The sequence below is a fragment of the Bufo bufo genome, chromosome 2 (assembly GCF_905171765.1).
Source record: "Bufo bufo chromosome 2, aBufBuf1.1, whole genome shotgun sequence".
Classification (NCBI taxonomy): domain Eukaryota; kingdom Metazoa; phylum Chordata; class Amphibia; order Anura; family Bufonidae; genus Bufo; species Bufo bufo.
This window is the reverse complement of record NC_053390.1, coordinates 123,391,372-123,414,643: the sequence shown is the minus strand read 5'-3', so window position 1 is coordinate 123,414,643 and position 23,272 is coordinate 123,391,372. Positions and strand designations below refer to the sequence as shown.

General features: G+C 43.4%; 1 protein-coding gene across 1 annotated transcript in view; it reads right to left on the bottom strand.

The window, feature by feature from the left end:
- Positions 1 to 23,272, bottom strand: part of ATP6AP1L (ATPase H+ transporting accessory protein 1 like) — an 85,368-nt gene that overhangs the window by 48,319 nt on the left and 13,777 nt on the right. Inside the window, exon 2 of the mRNA XM_040419643.1 lies at positions 6,991 to 7,041. Coding sequence (XP_040275577.1) covers positions 6,991 to 7,041 — 51 coding nt within the window. The remainder of the gene's footprint in view (positions 1 to 6,990; positions 7,042 to 23,272) is intronic.

Genomic DNA, 23,272 nt, shown 5'->3' with positions numbered 1-23,272 from the left:
ATATCTACTCATTTATATTTACTCTTTTTTCATTTTTCCCTTATATATTATCATTTAGGTTATTTGGGGTTTTAACGGTACATACAGTAATTAAAGACTATTTTTTAAGAGTGGTAGTCTGTGACTACTGATTTTTCTATATACCACCTCTGTAATACTATACCCACAGACGGGTTCTTGCCTGAAATGTGAATTTATGTGTTGGGGAACAGCTATATTTATTCTGGGGATTGCTATCGGTATTATACCCCCCTGGGATTACAACACGGTTCTACCCACTAGAATCTGGATCCTGGTCTTGGGAAGTGGGGACTACATGTCACCGCCAATTCTGTGAGAAGGTCTGGCAGACGTTCTTCTCTACCTCTTGTATGATGTTCTTTGTTTTGGTTTCACTTTGTCATCTCCTTTCCTTCTGCCAGGTGTCACTTATTTGGACTAATTGTCTTTCATTTATATTCCCTCCCATACTGCCTCACTTTGCGGTTTATACTACTTCCTGGATGAAGTGTTCACTGCTGGAGGCTGCTGATGCTGTTTGCTCAGATAAGTCTTTTACTTTATTGTGTTTCCTTTCTGGCTTGATTCTAGGTGACCCTGACTTCATCCGTATTAAGTGTAGGGAGCCGGTGGTCGTGTCCCCTCACTATTATAGGGTTTTCAGGTGTCACACAGTCTTAGGTACGTGGGCATGTACATAGCAGTCAGGGAGAGCTCTTAGGGTTTTATAGGGCTCACCTATATGCTCCTTAGTTTGGGATCAAGTCAGTCGGTCGTTTATTTTTAAGTTCCAGCTATCTGCAACTTCATCCGTGACATTATAAACCGCCATAACCGTCTTAAGCATGGATCCGGTTTCAGCCTTGATTGACCGCATGCAAGGTCTTTTGCTGGAGGTAGCAGATCTCAGTAAAACTGTGTCTCAGTTTCAGGTGACCGGTTCTGCTCGCGTTCATGGAGTTTGTTCCGAGCCTAAGATCTCGCTTCCGGATACGTTCTCCAGGGGTAGTGAGAATTTTGTTCACTTTAGAGAGGCTTGCAAACTCCATTATCAACTATTTCCCCATTCCTCTGGTGATTAGGAGAAGAGGGTGGGGATCATCATCTCGCTGCTCAGGGATAACGCTCAGTCTTGGGCCTTTTTCGCTGCCGGTGGGGGCACGGCCCCTCCGATAGGTGGATGAATTTTTTGTTGCCCTGGGGCAGATATATGATGACCCGGATCATATTGCTCTGGCTAAATCTAAACTGCGTCTTTTATGCCAGGGTAAACACTCCGCAGAGATATATTGTTCTGAATTTCGGAGATGGGCAGCTGATACTGGTTGGAATGATGCTGCACTCCGAAGTCAATTTGGCCATGGTCTTTCGGAAAGATTGAAAGATGCATTCGCTTTTCATGAGAGACCAGCGTCGTTAGAGTCTGCCATGTTTCTAGCTGTTCGTATTGACAGGCGTCTTAGAGAGAGAGAGGAGACTACTCTTTCCTGTCATATTCAGCCCAAGGACAGTGGGGCTGTCTCATTCAGTGCGCAGGGGTCTCAGTCTGTCTCAATCCCCTCTGAGGAGGAGGCCATGCAGCTGGGTTTGCTTGCCTCTGGTAGTAGAGGATTCAGCTCTCAGAGGAGAGTTTGTTTCTGTTGTGGGGGTATAAATCATTTGGCTAATGTTTGCCCCTCTAGGAGATTCATGGAGTTTTCTGAGGGTAATAAAAACAAAACAAAATAAAAAAAAAACTCTAAAAGCTTTCCATTTGCTACTATTGGCAAGGTTGATGCGGAAATTGAAGGTTTGCCGTTTGCTTGTAGTTCCCGTTTTCTCCTACCTACCAGGGTGGCGCTAGACAGCAAGAACATTGTTTGTGAGATTTTTGTAGATAGTGGAGCAGCTGTCAATCTCATTGATAATCAATTTGCAACAACGCATGGTTTCAAGGTATGCTCTTTGGAAAAGGATATACCTGTTTATGCTATCTGTTCCGCTCCACTTTCTCAAAGATCATTAAAGGGTTTCTATCACTTGGTATGACATAATTAGCTGTCAGACACTAGCGATCTGCTAGTGTCTGCTCTGGCCAACCATCCTACTATAATCACTTGTGGGGCAGCGGTTTTGCTAAAAAACTAACTTTTATAAATATGCTAATGAGCCTCTAGGTGCTATGTGGGCGTCATTAGCACCTAGAGGCTCCGTCTACCTTCATACACAGCCGCCGCCCAGCGCGTCCCTCCAGCCCGCCCATGTCCTCCTCCGTGTGACGCAGCGGACGAGTTCTCGCGCATGCGCCGTGCGCGGCTGTATTCGGCGCATTTGAGATCTCAGCTCGGAGCGGTCAGACATTCAATGCGCATGCGCCGAATACAGCCGCGCATGCGCATTGAATGTCTGACCGCTCCGAGCTGAGATCTCAAATGCCCGAATACAGCCGCGCACGGCGCATGCGCGAGAACTCGTCCGCTGCGTCACACGGAGGAGGACATGGGCGGGCTGGAGGGACGCGCTGGGCGGCGGCTGTGTATGAAGGTAGACGGAGCCTCTAGGTGCTAATGAAGCCCACATAGCACCTAGAGGCTCATTAGCATATTTATAAAAGTTAGTTTTTTAGCAAAACCGCTGCCCCACAAGCGATTATAGTAGGATGGTTGGCCAGAGCAGACACTAGCAGATCGCTAGTGTCTGACAGCTAATTATGTCATACCAAGTGATAGAAACCCTTTAAAGGGCATAGTTCACAATATCCGTTTGACTGTGGGTGACGCTCATGTTGAGGATATGTCATGTTTCGTCTTAAGCGGATTACCTACTCCTCTAGTGTTGGGGCTACCCTGGCTCACTAAACATAACCCCACCATTGATTGGCAAGCAAGGCAGATAAATGGTTGGAGTGAGTTTTGCAGAGAGAATTGCCTCACGGCGTCTCTTTCAGAGGTTTCTACCAAGACTGTGCCATCTTTTCTCCCTGAATTTTCGGATGTGCTTTCCGAGAGCGGTGTAGAGTACGACTGCTTTCTTAATCTCATCCCAGACGCCAAGCTGCCAAAATCACGACTATACAATCTCTCCCAACCTGAAAGAGTCACTATGCGTACTTATATCTCTGAGAGCCTGAGAAAGGGACACATCCGACCCTCGAAGTCACCTGTTGCCACTGTTTTTTTTTTTTTAGGAAAAAAGATGGTTCTTTAAGACCATGTCTGGATTTCAGGGAGCTGAACTGTATCACAATTCGTGACCCATATCCGCTTCCTCTGATCCCGGACCTGTTTAACCAGATTGTTGGGGCTAAAGTTTTTTCTAAGTTGGATTTAAGAGGGGTATACAACCTAGTCAGGGTCAGGGAAGGGGACGAATGGAAGATGGCCTTCAATACCCCTGAGTGTCATTTTGAGAATTTGGTTATGCCCTTTGGTTTGATGAATGCTCCGGCCGTCTTCCAACATTTTGTGAACAGCATTTTTTATCATTTAATGGGGAAATTTGTACTGGTGTATCTAGATGACATTTTAATTTTTTCTCCTGATTTCAAGACTCATCGGGACCACCTATGTCAGGTCTTGCTGATTCTGTGGGAGAATAAATTATACGCTAAACTGGAAAAATGTGTGTTTGCGGTTTCCGGAGATCCAATTTCTTGGTTTTCTTCTCTCCGCTTCTGGTTTTCGGATGGACCCTGAGAAGGTCTGCGCTGTGCTTGATTGGGACCGCACAGGTGCCATAATACAGACCCCTGCATTCTGTGAGCCATGATACAAAGTCATATTAGAGATAAAATTTAGTGCCATTTTTGGTGCTCCTTGTAGTTGACCTGTCACTCCCTGCCCTGTTACTGATCTGTCAGACTTGCTGCACGTGAATCTATCTGATTGCTTTGTTTTTGCTTTGGGCAGGATCCCACCTCCTCACAGGTTATGCTCATTAGTTTGTTAGTGATGCTATTATACCTGCCTCTTACTATAGCCCATGCGGTTTATAGTTTCTCTTGGAGATCTCTGCTGGTGGTTGGTGGATCTCCTGCTCCCTGTTCGTCTTCAGTTAAGTTCTCTTTCCTTTCCTTCTGTTGTTTGTACTCGCTAGGCCTTAGGAAGACGCTGGTTCCTTCACCTTGTGCAAGGAACCGGTTGTCTTTTCGCCTGCTCCCTAGCTGAGGGTTTGTGTCAGTTGCAGCAGGGCTTAGGTTAAAGTGCCTTCTACCATCGAGATTTGTTCATGTTGGTAGTAGTCAGGGAAATGCTCAGGGATAGTCAGGAGGTGACCTTTCCCTGTTCCCTAGCTGTGAGGCCTAGCCTGCTGTTTTAATTAATTTTGTTGTGTTTGGTTTGCTTCCCTTCGCTCACCTACCGTGACATGACCATGGAGTCAGTTGTACAGCCTAACCCATCATAACACATTATAAACCCCCTTTAAAGTAAAGAAGTGAGCATGCTGTGTTTTTGAAATAATGTAGCATGATATTGACAAAACAGAATGAATTTACACACTATGTGAATAGGAATTTATAATTTCCTAAAGGACTACATGCAATATCTATTAACTATATGTTAAATAACGCATTTGACACCATCACCCTATGTGAACCAAGCTTTACAATGAAAAAAAGGCGGCATACGATGTTGATCAGGTGATAATACATGGATACAAGAGGGATAAATAATATCTATACTATTGTGTGAGCATTCTTTTTTAAAGAGGACCTATCACCTTCCCTGGCATGTCTGTTTTATGTATTCCATATATGCTCATTCATATGACTCTATGTTTTTCTATTCCTCTATTATTCTTGCTAGAAGTTAAGGAGGTCCCACTGGGTGTTCCCAGTTGGGGGTGTTTTCCTGCACAGCCTGAAACTATCCAATCAGTGTTGCCAGTATTACACTGTGAAGGGACACACCCCAACTGGTAACACCCATCTGGACCTTATTCATAAACTTGTAGCAGACATAACAGAGGAATGCTCCAGAATGGTTATCGCATGGGGAATGCAGGTATTTACTAGAATAAACGTCAGAAGAGGTGGCAGCTCCTATTTAAATAATTCTTGGGAGGGTAAGATGGGCAGTTTATAATATATTAGAGTGCTACCTACTGCCTTGCAACATGGTAGTTACACTCCAGGTCCTTTTCTAATTTTCCCAGTTCAGCAATGCTCCCAGCTCAGCCACTGAGCAGGGAGCTATAACAGCCCCATTCACTTGTGTTGCTATTCCTTTCACAGGTGGGTGGGATGGTGTAAAACGGTGTAGCAAAACTGGAAAAGGAACATCTGTTCCTTCAATCTAGGAATGAGTGAGGGCACGAGGAGTTGATCCCCCACCACTTATAATATTATAATATTATGACACAGGATTACCCCTTTGTCACGGCTGAGGATGGGGAAAACCCTCAGCCGTGCGATGAACAGAGATGATGGTCGCTGCTCGACCAGGACGACATTAGGGAGCAGGTCACCTCCTAAACGCATCCCTAACCTGACCCTGACTCCTAGCTACATGAGCCGACCTTGATGGTAGGAGGGCTCATGCTCCGGAACCTAGAAGTCCCTGCTAGCCCTCAAGATGGCCCTCACCTAGGAGCAGGGTAAGACGACCTGTTCCTTCTGGACACGAAGGAACAGGAGTCTCACTGGCCAAGCTGCTGGGAAAAAGGGGAACACAAACAGTCCTATGGATATGGCAGGTAATGTGAACTAGTTCCACTTACCTGCCACAGCCTTGCTGACTGGATCCCTGTGCAGGCAAGCTGAAGTCCACACAACATTCAATGAACCCAGCAAACACACAACCACACACAGGAACCCAGATCCATAGCTGCACCAAAATACAACAGGAAAATATCAACTGAACATCACATAACATGGTGTATCACAATTTATGACCACAAGGGTGGCCCTCAGTGGCAGATGGAAATGTGACCAGGAGAGTTCCTCCAGCTTACAACAAGGCTGGAGTACCCCTCAGACATCATGTCTTAACTGAGGCTTTATAGCCCATGCAGCCACACCCACAATTGGACACACCCAGTGCACACACACACTAGGAAGGAAGTAAACCCTTCCAACACCAGGGAAGGGAAGACATCAACTTAAAGGGAAAGTGTCCAACACCTAAGTCACACTGTGGCTGTTGCAGCAAGCAACGACATGGGTGGCAACCGTGTCCTGGGAGTCAGCCCGAAGGCCGGGACACTGCCACCACATGTACACACTACAACCAAACGTTGCCACGGGCAACCACAGTGAGGGGAAGATGTCAGTGCACACCAGACATAAGACAGAGTGCACACAGACATACATAAGTGCATACATACAGACACACAAACTCCAAAGGGACCGCACACATACCTGTTGTCCGCGGCAACCGCACTTGAGGCAAACTACATCAAGCCTCAAGCTGCGGTTGAAACAACAACCCAAACCGCTGGCAACTGTATGCGGCTCCCAAGGAGTCACGGCCAGAACCGTGGCCGTGACACCCTTTAAACCCACATTTCCAATGGAATGTAGAATATTAGGCCACACCACAGACTAAGTCTTAAAGAGGTAGTCCAGGATTTTGATATTGTTGGCCTATCATCAGGATAGGCCATCAATTTCGGATGGGCATGGGTCTGACACCTCCCATCCCATGGATCACTACACAGCTCTGTCTATTGTGTAGTGGATGATGCTGGTAACTGTAGCAGTGCTCCCATGGATGTGAATGAGAGAAGCACTGCAGTAACCAGTACCATCCACTACACAATGGACTGAGCTGGTGCCTAAGCGGGGGCACAGTTTTGGACCCCTGCAGATCTGATACTGATGACCTATCTTCAGGACAGGCCATCAATACCAAAATCCTGAAAAACCCCTTTCATCTAATCATTCTACAACCATGGAAAAGTCATAACCTTTTCTGTTCTGCGGCTAGACAAATTCATTGTGCCACTGTGACTAGTGAGAGAGACAAGGCATTACATACAGATAGCATAATTATCGAATTACACTGATTTTACCTTAAGGCAAGTCCTTTTAAATGCCCAACCTTGAGAAACTTCAAGGTAAGCCTATAAAAAGGGAAAAAAACAAAAGTCAGTAGAGTGATTAATGTACAGTAGGTTAAAAAAATATAAATTAGGGGTGAGCGAATCAACTTCGGATGAAACATCCAAAGTCTATTCGCATAATACTTTGTTTGAATACTGTACGGAGCTAGCTAGAGCCTTCACCTATTCCCAGTCCTCCGATACTAATGAGAACTTCCATAATGGAAGCGCTCATTAGTATTCACCCCTTAAGACGCAGTGACATTTTTTCCCCTACTTTGGAGGGAAAAACATGCGTCTCATGGGGCGAAAAATATGGGTATATAAAATTTCTAATCACTCGCCTTTCCCCAAAATCAAAATACTTAAACAATAAAAAAATAAAATATCATGGGCATCGCTGAGTGCGAAGACGCCAGTACTATTAAAAAATTTAAAAAAACTTTGCCATACGGTGAGTGGCTTAACGGGGAAAAAATTGATGTTTTTCATCATTTTACCTCCTAAAAATATTCATAAAAAGTGATCAAAAAGTCATACACACCCCAAAATGATATTAACAAAAACTACAGATGGTCTCATCAAAAAATGATCCCTCACACATCTCTCTATACATAACTATAAACTATATTGGTATCACTGTAATTGTACTGACCTGGAGAATGAAAACCACAAGTCAGTTTTACCGCATAGTGAACACCATAAAAACAAAACCTATAAAACTGTGGTGGAATTGCAGTTATTTTTTTACAATTCCACCCCATTTGGAATGTTTTTCCAGCTTCCCATTACATTCTATGCAATATTAAATGGTGCCATTAGAAAGTACAAGTTGTCCCGCAAAAAACAAGTCCTCATTTGGCTATGTGAACAGAAAACTAAAAAAGTTATGGCTCCGGGAAGGCAGAGAGCAAAAAACTAAAACTCAAAAACAGAAAATCGCTGCGTCAGGAAGGGTTTAAAGGAACATTTGTTTTATGTTGACTCTATACCCTTCTGTCTGCGGAGGAGCAGCAACAGATTGAACGGCCTCATATGTCAGCTGTGAACAGTGGCGTATCCAAGCTATGGCAGCCATGGCTAGTGCCATAGGCGCCAAGCGGGGGGGGCGACAAAAAAAAAAATATCATGAAAAAAAAATTCCCACCCATTCTGCAGCCACCTCCTTTAGCCCCAGCGCTGGCGGCGGCACGCAAATTAACTTGGAAAGTACTTTTACCTTGGCTGGACAGTCTGGACTGAGGGCTGGCATGTAGGAGAAAGACAGGCGCCCCCATGATTTTCTATGAATGGGATCGCCCAGTCCGTCCGTGTATCTGCTAACTTGCAGAGGCTCCGCCTCCAGCTCCGCCTCAAGCTCCGCCTACCCTCCTCTGCGTATTGTAGCTTCATTTATCCAAGCGTGTCACTCGTGAGGTGACTCAGTCACCGTGACTGACTGCACTGAGGTGAAGTGAGGAGAAGAACTGTGAGAAGTTGGACGATTGGACCCCCAGCCAGGCAGCACTGCTAGTCTGCTACGGTACACACACAGTGGCGTATCCAAGCTATGGCAGCCATGGCTAGTGCCATAGGCGCCAAGCGGGGGGGGCGACAAAAAAAGAAATATCATGAAAAAAAAATTCCCACCCATTCTGCAGCCACCTCCTTTAGCCCCAGCGCTGGCGGCGGCACGCAAATTAACTTGGAAAGTACTTTTACCTTGGCTGGACAGTCTGGACTGAGGGCTGGCATGTAGGAGAAAGACAGGCGCCCCAATGATTTTCTATGAATGGGATCGCCCAGTCCGTCCGTGTATCTGCTAACTTGCAGAGGCTCCGCCTCAAGCTCCGCCTACCCTCCTCTGCGTATCGTAGCTTCATTTATCCAAGCGTGTCACTCGTGAGGTGACTCAGTCACCGTGACTGACTGCACTGAGGTGAAGTGAGGAGAAGAACTGTGAGAAGTTGGACGATTGGACCCCCAGCCAGGCAGCACTGCTAGTCTGCTACGGTACACACACACATCATGATCACACTGTATAATGATGTACTGACATTCTGCAATCTGCCAAGCACTGCAGGCAACCTAATAAATGTAACCTTGCTAAATACCTAATATAGTGCTGCTAAATATATGGAATAAATAAATTAGAATTATGCATAGATATCCTAAATAAAGTGATTTGTGCAAGTTGTACCTGCTGTTGCACAAATCACTTTATTTATATCTATGGCTATGCATAATTATAATTAATTTAATCCATATTGTGCAAGCACTATATTGGATGGGCTGCTTGCTTCTGTTTGAGACTGTCATGATGCCAGGCTTAGGCTATTGTCACACTGGGGCGTTGCGCTATTGGCGGTAAAGCGTCGCTATTTGAGCGGCGCTTTACTGTAGTTTTTGCGGCGCTATTCAGCCGCTAGCAGGGCGCCTCAAATATGCGGCTCGCAGGACTTTGAGCTTCCACTAGCTGCCCAAAAAGGGTTAAAACCGCCCGCAAAATGCAGCTTGCAGCGGTGCATTGCTGGCGGTTCGGCGGCGCTGCCCATTGATTTCAATGGGCAGTGGCGCTTTCGAATCAGTGTGTACACTGTTCCTACCCCCTCCTGGGAACTACATCTGTGTGGCAGGACGCTCTCTACGTGTTAGAGACATCAAGGAGATGTGAATTACTATGCGTGCTGCAATGCATACTGGGAAATGTAGTTCTTACATGAACGAGCGCCGCAAGCCAGGAAGTGAATGAGAGAACAGAAACTAGAACGCCGGAGGTGATATAGATGAAGGAATTTAATAAGTATTTACTCGTTTTTTAACAGAATCATTACACTATTCTGTTTTTCTACCTTACAAACATTAATTTTAGGCAACAAAAACTTTAATTGGAAGATTAAAGAGTTTGACTTGAAGATTTGTCAGCTGTTTTTTTTTTTGTTAAGGTTATCTGAAAGATGGGTTTAAAATATTTTGACAGGGGCGCAGTTTCAGTGCTTGCCATAGGCGCCATTTTCACTAGATACGCCTCTGGCTGTGAACCACCTAGAGTTTCCTGAGCAGGTATCATTGATGACTCTGGAGTCACTGCAGGATGGTAACCCACCGCAACCCAAGGTGGAAGCTTCTGCTATTAAAATGGATCGCATTTCTAATTTTGACTATTATCCCATTTAGTCAGATTCATCAACAATGGACTATTTTCAATCTTTGTGGAAAAAGAACTGAAAAGACTGAAAAGATTTTTCAAGTCATATGGGACATGATAATGTAACTAAAAAAGAATGTCTTGCTTTAAGGCAAATAGAAAGTAATCACTGTGCTGCAGATGAGGGGTTATCCGTAGTTATTCTTGATCAGGGGTCAGCAACCTTCGGCACTCCAGCTGCCGTGAAACTACAACTCCCAGCATGCACATTTGTTCAGCTGTTCTTGTAACTCTCATAGAACTAAAAGGAGGATTCTGGGAGTGGTAGTTTCAGAACAGCTGAAGTGCCAGAGGTTGCTGATCCCTGTTCTAGATAGTGGGTTATGTGAAATGGAGATTATGAAACAACCTAGGCCTGTTTCACACTTGCTTTGTTGTTTTCTGGTATTGAGATCCAGCAGAGGATCTCAATACTGGAAAAAAATGTTTGCATTTAGTCCTCATGCTTTCTGAATGGAAGGAGATCTGTTCAGAATGCATCAGGATGTCTTCTGTTCCGGCAGCATTCCGTTTTGTGACCGGACACAAAACCGCTGCAAGCTGCGTTTTGTATCCGATCATAAAAACGGAAATAAAATGATCCGGCACTGAAAACCATGTAAGTCAATGGTGACAGATCCTTTTTTTTTTTTAGAAGCCTAAAAACCGGGATCTGTCACCCATTGAGTTTCAATGTATTTAGTGATGGATAATTTTTTTTCTGTTTTGATTTCACACATCTGCATCATAACGGAACAGATGAATCCTGATGTGCAAAATCACAATGGATCCGAAACGTTTAATTTTGGTATTGAGAACTTCTGCTGGATCTAAATACCAGAATTAACAACGCAAGTGTGAAAGTAGCCTTAATGATTGTGATGTTTATAAGAGTTTATCCACAGATCCCACCTCTGACATTAGGACCAAATATCTTGCACTTGTACAGGAGGATTCCCGGTGACACTAATATTCCATGTATTACCCAAAGTACACAAGCAAACCTTCCCTCGACCATTTTGCCCTATTATATCTAGGATAGGTTCGTTATTAGAAAAGTTAGGGATTTGGCTCGACAAACATCTCCAGCCTATTGTTATTCAAATACAAGGTTTGAATAAGTTACAATGGAAACCTTGATATATGTGGATTATTGTGACATCACTTGGCTTTATACTGCAGTCCCCCATGAGTTGGCCTTAGTTGCTCTAAGAGATATGCTTGTCAGATATACACTCACCTAAAGAATTATTAGGAACACCATACTAATACGGTGTTGGACCCCCTTTTGCCTTCAGAACTGCCTTAATTCTACGTGGCATTGATTCAACAAGGTGCTGATAGCATTCTTTAGAAATGTTGGCCCATATTGATAGGATAGCATCTTGCAGTTGATGGAGATTTGAGGGATGCACATCCAGGGCACGAAGCTCCCGTTCCACCACATCCCAAAGATGCTCTATTGGGTTGAGATCTGGTGACTGTGGGGGCCATTTTAGTACAGTGAACTCATTGTCATGTTCAAGAAACCAATTTGAAATGATTCGAGCTTTGTGACATGGTGCATTATCCTGCTGGAAGTAGCCATCAGAGGATAGATACATGTTCTCATTCTGTTTACGCCAAATTCGGACTCTACCATTTCAATGTCTCAACAGAAATCGAGACTCATCAGACCAGGCAACATTTTTCCAGTCTTCAACAGTCCAATTTTTGTGAGCTCGTGCAAATTGTAGCCTCTTTTTCCTATTTGTAGTGGAGATGACGAGTGGTACCCGGTGGGGTCTTCTGCTGTTGTAGCCCATCCGCCTCAAGGTTGTGCGTGTTGTGGCTTCACAAATGCTTTGCTGCATACCTCGGTTGTAACGAGTGGTTATTTCAGTCAACGTTATTCTTCTATCAGCTTGAATCAGTCGGCCCATTCTTCTCTGACCTCTAGCATTCACAAGGCATTTTTGCCCACAGGACTGCCGCATACTGGATGTTTTTCCCTTTTCACACCATTCTTTGTAAACCCTAGAAATGGTTGTGCGTGAAAATCCCAGTAACTGAGCAGATTGTGAAATACTCAGACCGGCCCGTCTGGCACCAACAACCATGCCACGCTCAAAATTGCTTAAATCACCTTTCTTTCCCATTCTGACATTCAGTTTGGAGTTCAGGAGATTGTCTTGACCAGGACCACACCCCCTAAATGCATTGAAGCAACTGCAATGTGATTGGTTGAATAGATAATTGCATTAATGAGAAATAGAACAGGTGTTCCTAATAATTCTTTAGGTGAGTGTATATGGCAATACATGACATATAATGCCCCCCCCCCCCCCAAACACCCAAATTCAATAACCAGCATTTATAAATAGACAATAAATACACAGACTAGAGAGTGGAGGTAAAATTGTTCATGGCCTGTTTATTTAAAAATCAAACTTTAACTTTACTTAACCAATTATGAGCCTAGTCATAAACTCAATTAAACCATAACCATACATCAGAGTCCATCCCATCACAGGATGACTATCTTTAAACCACCCATCCTAATTCCATGGCCAAAACTCAACCAAATTGGGGTGGGTGGATGGTAGGTGCGGCATAAAGGTGAACCAGCCCATGGAGCTCAAACACTTATAGACCGCACCCAAACCACCTCCACCAATTAGACCTTTGTTACCAGGGTCCGGGGACCTTACCCGGAGCCCCGGGACACAATAGGTCATCTAGCCTGACCAATAAAAAGGAGGTCACTGAGAAGAATCAAACTTCTGCCCAGTGACCTTGACAAAGGCAGGAAGATTTTCCCTCCAAAACCTTGGCTAAAATTAGCCTTCTCATCACTAGGCAGAAAATCTCTAGCCCATGTGCAACCCCCTTAATGTCCGGGGTCCTTCCATTATATTCTGATGTTCTGCGTGAGTATATTTTGGATGTCTCTATTTTTTTGTTTACTCAGGCATAACTTTTTCACATTTAATGATCAATGCTTTTTACAATTACAAGGATGCCCGATGATAGATTGCCCCCCTCATGAATATTCAATGGTACATTCATTTTATTAATTTTGGAGGTGTACGCCATCAACTATAGCTGACCTGGTTACATATATGAATAATAACGCTTGCAATCTCAAAATTACAGCACAGTGGTCTGAGCAGGCCATTTCGTTCTTAGATATATGGCTATCTGGTAATTGTAGTACAGGTAAAGTGGATGCCTCGGTATACAGAAAAACCTATAGTTGGTAACTCAATTCTACGTGCATCAAGTTGCTATCCACCTCATATAATAAGTAATTTACTTTTGGGCAAGTATATACAAGCTCGCCTGTATTGTAAGGGTATTTTTAAGTATTGATTGGTTCTGTCCCCTTTAATTTTGTCTTTTATATTAGATTTAGTATTCTGTGTAAGGATAGTCCTTGTAACTCCTTGTAATGTAGTACCCATCCCCCCATTGTGCTATTTTAGTGAGTGATCTCAGAGACATACATGATGCAAACTGGAGGAGGGGCTGATGGAAATAACTGTGGTCTGCACAGATGATTAAGGGGGACTTCACTTGGAACTTCATCCTAGGTAGGATGTAAGTATTGATTCGCCCTATTTCTTATACAGTCGGGTCCATAAATATTGGGACATCGACACAATTCTAAGATTTTTAGCTCTATACACCTCCACAATAGATTTGAAAAGAAACAAACTAGATGTGCTTTAACTGCAGACTGTCAGCTTTAATTTGAGGGTACGGATGGAGCAGAGTTAACACTCCTCAGAAATCTCCGAAAACAGGAGTGTTATCTAATCTAAGCAAACAGCTTCAATTGCTTTTCAATGGCTTTTGTCTCAAGATAATGCGATGAGTTAAGAAATTTGAGTTAAGAGCTGGAGTGCTAACCCTGCTACATCTGTATTTACATCCAAATCAGGTGAACGGTGTAGGAATTACAACAGTTTGCATATGTGCCTCCCACTTGTTAAGGGACCAAAAGTAATGGGACAATTGGCTTCTCATCTTTTCCATGACCAGGTGTATGTTATTCCCTCATTATCCCAATTACAATGAGCAGATAAAAGGTCCAGAGTTCATTTCAAGTGTGCTATTTGCATTTGGAATATGTTGCTGTCAACTCTTAAGATGAGATCCAAAGAGCTGTCACCATCAGTGAAGCAAGCCATCATTAGGCTGAAAAAAAAAAAAAAAATCAGAGAGATAGCAAAAACATTAGGCATGGCCAAAACAACAGTTTGGAACATTCTTAAAAAGAAGGAACGCACCGGTGAGCTCAGCAACATCAAAAGACCCGGAAGACCACGGAAAACAACTGTGGTGGATGACAGAAGAATTATTTCCCTGGTGAAGAAAACACCCTTCACAACAGTTGGCCAGATCAATAACACTCTCCAGGAGGTAGGTGTATGTGTGTCAAAGTCAACAATCAAGAGAAGACTTCACCAGAGTGAATACAGAGGGTTCACCTCAAGATGTAAACCATTGGTGAGCCTCAAAAACAGGAAGTCCAGATTAGAGTTTTCCAAATGACATCTAAAAAAGCCTTCACAATTCTGGAACAACATCCTATGGACAGATGAGACCAAGATCAACTTGTACCAGAGTGATGGGAAGAGAAGAGTATGGAGAAGGAAAGGAACTGCTCATGATCCTAAGCATACCACCTCATCAGTGAAGCTGTCACAGTGGGGAGTGGGGGAAAACCCCACCGTGCGGTGTCAAAGGGGATTAGCCTGGCCAAAAGGAGTAATAAGGGAGCAGGTCACCTCATACAGCGTCCCTAATCCTCTCCCTGACTCCTCACCGTATGCGCGGACCCCGATGGTAGGACGGCTCATACTCTGGATTTCTAGAGACCCTGAGTCGCCCTGGTAATCCCTCACCAAGGAGCCGGGAAGAGACAACCTGTTCATCCCAGTCATGGAGGAACAGGAGTCTCTATCTGAGGCCAGGCTGCAAGGAAAGGGGAACACATACAGCATATGGAGTTGGCAGGTAAGCAAAACCCATAACACACTTACCTGCCACAGCCACACTGATTGGAACCCGTGCACAAGTGCTGCCGTCCACACCAACATTAAAGGACACAGCACAAACCACAACCACACAGGAACCCAGGACACCCATAGCTGCAGTAAGCGTGAGATAGGGGAATGTCTAGCAAACATGCTGGATGACTAAACATCACCAGCCATGTAACACAACACAAGACAAACAACACCCTGAACATAACCCACGCAAACCAAAAGATAAGAAGGGAAATAGACGCCATAATAACATCAATGACCACAAGGGTGGCCCTCACTGGACAGATGGTAAAAGCCAGGAACAGTGAACCACCAGCATACACCAAGGCTGGAGGAACCCCCAGAGCTTCAGGCATCCAGCAGAGGTTAAATAGCCCAAGCAGCCACACCCACGCACACATAAACCCAGTGTTCACAAAACACTAGGAAGGGAGGTAACCCTTGCAACACCAGACAGAACAAGGAAGCAACTTAAAGGGGAAGTGCACACACAAGCATACCAAGCCACACGTTACCACCGGCAACAGCATGCATGGCAACCATGTCACGGCAATCACCCAGAAGGCCGAGACACTGCCACCGCATGCTCTCACAGCAAAATGGGCAAGCGCAAATGTGGCAACAGTGTCTCAGCGCAAACCAAAGCCCGTGACAGAAGCATGGTGGTGGTAGTGTCATGGCGTGGGCATGTATGGCTGCCAATGGAACTGGTTCTCTTGTATTTATTGATGATGTGACTGCTGACAAAAGCAGCAGGATGAATTCTGAAGTGTTTCGGGCAATATTCTAAGCTCATGTTCAGCCAAATGCTTCAGAACTCATTGGACGGCGCTTCACAGTGCAGATGGACAATGACCCAAAGCATACTGCAAAAGCAACCAAAAAGTTTTTTAAGGGAAAGAAGTGGAATGTTATGCAATGGCCAAGTCAATCACCTGACCTGAATCCGATTGAGCATGCATTTCACTTGCTGAAGACAAAACAGAAGGGAAAATGCCCCAAGAACAAGGAGGAACTGAAGACAGTTGCAGTAGAGGCCTGGCAGAGCATGACCAGGGATGAAACCTAGCGTCTGGTGATGTCTATGCGTTCCAGACTTCAGGCTGTAATTGACTGCAAAGGATTTGCAACCAAGTATTAAAAAGTGAAAGTTTAATTTATGATTATTGTTCTGTCCCATTACTTTTGGACCCTCAACAAGTGGGAGGCACATATGCAAACTGTTGTAATTCCTACATCGTTCACCTGATTTGGATGTAAATATTCTCAAATTAAAGTTGACAGTCTGCAGTTAAAGCACATCTAGTTTGTTTCATTTCAAATCCATTGTGGAGGTGTATAGAGCCAAAAATCTTAGAATTGTGTCGATGTCCCAATATTTATGGACCTGACTGTACACCCTGTGGTGTCGGTCCTGTGTTATAACGTGGTAGACAGCCATGTGTTATAGCATGGTCGACCGGAGTCCTACCCCATATTGCATATGTAGGCTAGTGATGATTATTTACTTTTTGTTATTCTGTATGTGATTTGTCTGTTTTATCTTATATTTAATCACACTTAGTAAAAAATGTATTCACTTAGTTCCAAAGAAGCTGAGTGCAATAATATTGCAACTAAGCTTTCACAAAGAGACTTCTATTTCTCAATTAAAATAAGCAGAAAATATAGCTAAACTTAGAATTAGAGAGGATTGTTTATGTCCGTGCAGCAAACCTAGAGACCCCAATCATCAGCAGATAGATCCAGACACTTTTAGTACCAGTTATAGCGCTGAATACCCCAAGGTGGTTAGTTATTAAGAAGTATTTACTAGTACTATATAAAGATGACTTACTCTACAACATTCTACACACAGGTGTGCGTTTTGTTGCCAAGAGGCCCTGTACTATTGGTAACAGAATATCAGCTAGTATGTATAATGTGAACAGGCATCTAACTAAATCTATTATATATGGTTACATTTTTTTTTAAATCATTCAAAGGGGGGCTCAATAGATGTGCAAGTTTACAACTAAAAGTGATCAGATAGTTTCTTATTCTACAGGATTTCAGGTTAAAATTAACTCATTTATAATTTGTTAGTGTACCGCTGATCATGTTATGTCATAGCTTGCTTTTCTTGTAGGGTCCAATATGTAGGTTGTAAGACCACGCCTCTCACTCAGTCTATTACTGTACTGCGGCGGCGGCACAAAGCGCACTGGTACCAGTCCGGTATCTCACGCCAAGCCTAACCAGACTATTTCTGCAGCATCTACCTATTTTCAGCAGTTACATCAAGATATGTGCCTGTTATAACCCACTTAAAACTGGTAAGTGCACACCCCACCCTCATTACCAATTTCAGAGACTTCATATATGTAGATTTTATACCTAAGGTAGGTGTGTGTGTGTGTGTGTGTGTGTATGAGTATATGTTGGTATGTAAAGAAATATGGATGGGCACTCATATATGAAGATATAGGACGCAATTTATTCAAACATAAATCCTATAACAATAAAATACACTGAATTAAAAATATATATAAATAAAAAATTGCAAATAAAATTTGATGTCCTTTGGATGGAGGTGAAATAACACAAAAAATCCTCACTGGGCTTTCCCCATACAATTCTATGATTTATACAGAGGGGGGGAGGACAGTTGTACAATTAATCTCAATCCAAACATAATATTCCTCCAAAGTTGATCAATCGATTTTATAAAATGGCATAAATATCCAATTCATAAGAACACATTAAATATTGCATATATATCCTATATTCAAATATAAAATGCACGCATGTGCTGTATTGCCACTGACTAATCTTGGTTATTAACAGTGTGTCAAAAATACACAGATAACGTTCCACATACTGTATACGACTTTTCCTTTGTGTTTGATATTCTTTTGCAAAGTGTATCCAGTCTCCGTTGTATCAACAGAGTGATATTGCAATTCAACCTAATGGAGGTTGTTAACATAGAAAAGTCCTTAGCGTATTACTAAGTGCAGTTTGTTGTTTCTCCTTAAGGTAGCTTAGTATTTTGCCTCATAAATTTTGTACCCAATATCTGGGCTTACCTTTGCCTGGTTCTTTATTTGTGGGGGCTTGCGAATGAATTGCTACTCCGTATTAGGAGTCGGCGTCCCGGCTATGGAGTTTGTCGCGTCCCACGTGTGCTTCCCAGCTGGTTTCAAGGGCTGGCTCGATACAAGAGTTACGCACTTGCAGCTTTAGGCGCAGGTCAATGACGTAGTGAGGTCTTTCTAAGGTAACAGGAAACTTTTTATCTTCTTCTTTGTAGTGCACTTGTATCCATAGGAAACAGGGTATTTGTCCAAGATTTCACACCAGACGCGTTTCGGGGAGACGCTTTCCCCTTCTTCAGTGGTATATCCCGATTCTGTGAGTCAATGTAATTTATTCTAGATCTAGGTCCTACTCAAAACCTGGTCTGGACCCAGAATCCACCAAAAAGACAGTCTGGCTCAAGATTTTAGATCTAATTTTCTATCCTTATAGCTTACTTGCGTTTTTAGTGCGTTTTTTTCATAGGGATGCGTTTTCTCTATTATGTTTGCAGTTTTGTGTTTATATTTTGATCCACTTATAATTAATTGAATAGGACATTTCGTTCTTAAGATATACTTCTTAGTATGTTGTTATATGATATAAATATACAATAAATATAAAAATGTATAGGACATATGTGTATAAGAAATACATATAGAATCACATAAAATCACATATAAAAAATATATATAGTGTATACATATACAAACTATTTGCAAATTTCTGCAGTTTCTAGATATGGAGGGTGATTCTCTTCTGGAGGGATCTCTTCTAAGTCAATTTCATCAAAAAACGCATCTGCGTTTTTGTTGCGTTTTCTTCAAATCACTTGCGTTTTTTTCTCCTATTAGTGTTTTATCATCGAGATATATTAAATGTTTGAAAAAAAGTTTGAAAAAAGGTTTCTCATAGGAGATATGTGAAATTTCTTGAATAATTCCTTAAATGTATGTATATGTTGGTATGTACTGATTTCTTCTATGGATGATCTGAAGCTGGGGCCTGCAAGACTTTGCCTCTGCCAAAACTACTGCAAAGAAACTTCTCAGTGAGGTAGTCTGCAGGTATAGAGCCCCAGAGGTGAGTTAAAGTGATCAGGGCACATACAGGTCCTTCTCAAAAAATTAGCATATTGTGATAAAGTTCATTATTTTCTGTAATGTACTGATAAACATTAGACTTTCATATATTTTAGATTCATTACACACAACTGAAGTAGTTCAAGCCTTTTCTTGTTTTAATATTGATGATTTTGGCATACAGCTCATGAAAACCCAAAATTCCTATCTCAAAAAATTAGCATATTTCATCCGACCAATAAAAGAAAAGTGTTTTTAATACAAAAAAAGTCAACCTTCAAATAATTAAGTTCAGTTATGCACTCAATACTTGGTCGGGAATCCTTTTGCAGAAATGACTTCTTCAATGCGGCGTGGCATGGAGGCAATCAGCCTGTGGCACTGCTGAGGTGTTATGGAGGCCCAGGATGCTTCGATAGCAGCCTTAAGCTCATCCAGAGTGTTGGGTCTTGCGTCTCTCAACTTTCTCTTCCCAATATCCCACAGATTCTCTATGGGGTTCAGGTCAGGAGAGTTGGCAGGCCAATTGAGCACAGTAATACCATGGTCAGTAAACCATTTACCAGTGGTTTTGGCACTGTGAGCAGGTGCCAGGTCGTGCTGAAAAATGAAATCTTCATCTCCATAAAGCTTTTCAGCAGATGGAAGCATGAAGTGCTCCAAAATCTCCTGATAGCTAGCTGCATTGTCCCTGCCCTTGATAAAACACAGTGGACCAACACCAGCAGCTGACATGGCACCCCAGACCATCACTGACTGTGGGTACTTGACACTGGACTTCAGGCATTTTGGCATTTCCCTCTCCCCAGTATTCCTCCAGACTCTGGCACCTTGATTTTCGAATGACATGCAAAATTTGCTTTCATCCGAAAAAAGTACTTTGGACCACTGAGCAACAGTCTAGTGCTGCTTCTCTGTAGCCCAGGTCAGGCGCTTCTGTCGCTGTTTCTGGTTCAAAAGTGGCTTGACCTGGGGAATGCGGCACCTGTAGCCCATTTCCTGCACACGCCTGTACATGGTGGCTCTGGATGTTTCTACTCCAGACTCAGTCCACGGTGGCTCTGGATGTTTCTACTCCAGACTCAGTCCACTGCTTCCGCAGGTCCCCCAAGGTCTGTAATCGGTCCTCTGGATGTTTCTACTCCAGACGGTGGCTCTGGATGTTTCTACTCCAGACTCAGTCCACTGCTTCCGCAGGTCCCCCAAGGTCTGGAATTGGTCCTTCTCCACAATCTTCCTCAGGGTCCGGTCACCTCTTCTCATTGTGCAGCGTTTTCTGCCACACTTTTTCCTTCCCACAGACTTCCCACTGAGGTGCCTTGATACAGCACTCTGGGAACAGCCTATTCGTTCAGAAATTTCTTTCTGTGTCTTACCCTCTTGCTTGAGGGTGTCAATGATGGCCTTCTGGACAGCAGTCAGGTCGGCAGTCTTACCCATGATTGTGGTTTTGAGTAATGAACCAGGCTGGGAGTTTTTAAAAGCCTCAGGAATCTTTTGGAGGTGTTTAGAGTTAATTAGTTGATTCAGATGATTAGGTTAATAGCTCGTTTAGAGAACCTTATCATGATATGCTAATTTTTTGAGATAGGAATTTTGGGTTTTCATGAGCTGTATGCCAAAATCATCAATATTAAAACAAGAAAAGGCTTGAACTACTTCAGTTGTGTGTAATGAATCTAAAATATATGAAAGTCTAATGTTTATCAGTACATTACAGAAAATAATGAACTTTATCACAATATGCTAATTTTTTTAGAAGGACCTGTAGATCACTGGAGATGTGTTGAGAGCAATTATTGACAGCTTAGGTATCTCACAAGCATCCCACACATCCTATCACACTCAAAGCAATTGAAAAGGGGAGGGGCTTAAAGGAAATTTGTCATCTGATAATGACTTAGTGTTTAAATCACATTTTTATGTTTAACATAATTTTAAAGAAGTTTTGATTATGTAATTTTTAATTTTCCATGTCAATATCTATATTTTTGCACTGGCCCCCATGCCTATAGTAATAATAATAGGCACCACATCTTGGTCTATACAGATCATTTTACTGCAGTTATCTACGATTCTAAACCTGCCTGTAATGATATGGAGATACCGTATCACCTCTGTGTATAGATAAGTCAGGATCTTTTATTCACAACAGGTGATTGCCAAAGTTCATCTATTCTTTCCTTGTACAATGACCTCTGCACAGGTCTCAGAGCATGCCTAGAAGACTCTTCCACAGAAGTCAATAAGGTCACCTCCTGACCATTGTGCCTATGGTCCATGTGGCTGCCATAAATCAATTTTTTTAAAAGCTTTATAAATCCTGCTAAGAACAGCTCAGGCAAGATGCTCGACCCCATAATCATGTTCAGGAAATAGAATAAAAAAATCTGCAATCAGAAAATAAAACAGATTAAATAAACAGGAAGTGTGTCACTATCTGGTAAAATTTTTGATGACACATTTCTTTTAATGGGACTCTGAAGTTATCAATCCAGAAAGCCATGGACTGAGTGCCTCCCCATTGCTCTATTTGCAGTTTGCACTGCTCCAAGCAGGAGCACTGGATGTCCACTTATCAAGTGTTGTTTGGGAACGTTCACCGGATGGGCCTGTACTTCCCCCAGCAGTTGCATGCCCAGCACAGGGACTTGACTGCTTATGTTTTCGCACTGCATGGTCAACTTAGTAGAATTCACAAAAATGTATTTTCTTCCATTCTGGGCTCAGACTTAAAAGAGGGGACCCACGGACTTCCGGTTCTGGCGCCAACATGGCAAGTCGCGCTGAGTGAAGCTCCGCAACAGCCCGCACGTAGCTAGCCTGACTCCCTGCCTTACCAGACTTGACGAAGCTCAAGATCTGGGTCTATCCCACGCAGAGACCTACCAGTTTCGTATGGACCGGTTTTTAGTTACAATGGGGACTAGAAACAAACAGAAAGGTCCACTGAAGGTCACCAGATCGCAGTCTGTGGCGCGAAGCATGGCGGATCATGCCCCCCCATTCGGCCCTTACAGAGATGCCGCCGATACAATCAGAAGACGATCCCGGAGTAGAGTCAGATCAGCCTGAAGATTTTGCTGTAGATTACAAGCAACTGGCTCTAGAGGTGGCGGCACATATCCTCCTGGATTTACAGGAGTCTTTCTCTACTACGGTCTCGGCCTCCTTGTCGCAGATCCACCAAGACCTGGCAGAATATGGCCGCCGCCTAACTGAAGCAGAGGGGAGAATTACCTCACTAGAAGAGGACCAGAACCACTACCACTCCGAATACTCCAGACTCCAACAAGAAAACAAAAGAATCTTGCTGAAATTGGATGATCTGGAAAATCGTTCGCGAAGGAACAATTTGCGGTTAGTGGGTATAGCCGAGACAATACCCCTGCACGAACTGGTAAAGTTATGTGAGCAAGAACTCCCTCAGGCACTGAATCTACCTGCCCACTGCAAAGTGGAGAGGGCTCACAGAATTGGTCAAACACCATTGCCATCAGGGAGACCGGACCGAGAACCAGCAGCGCATGCGGCTCTCAACCAAAGGCCGAGGCAGGTGATAGTGCGTTACCTCAACTACTCAGAAAAAGCGGCCATACTCAGAGCCTACAAAAATAGCAAGACACCCCTGATGTTAAGGGGCTCCCGAGCTCTTCTATTCGAAGATTTTTCAGCAGAGGTCACCAGACAAAGACGGGAATTTTCTTCACTTTGTTCGGATCTTTACAGTGCTCAAGTGAAATTCGCCCTACTTTACCCTGCGACCCTACGAGTTCATAATGCGGAGGGATCCATTGCTACATACCAAGATCCTCAAGCAGCTAGGAGCACCTTGCACAACATACTTCGCAAGGAGGGAGAACGTTCTCCGCATGACAACAACTGAAGACGCGCATTCCCGTAGTGCAAAGGTC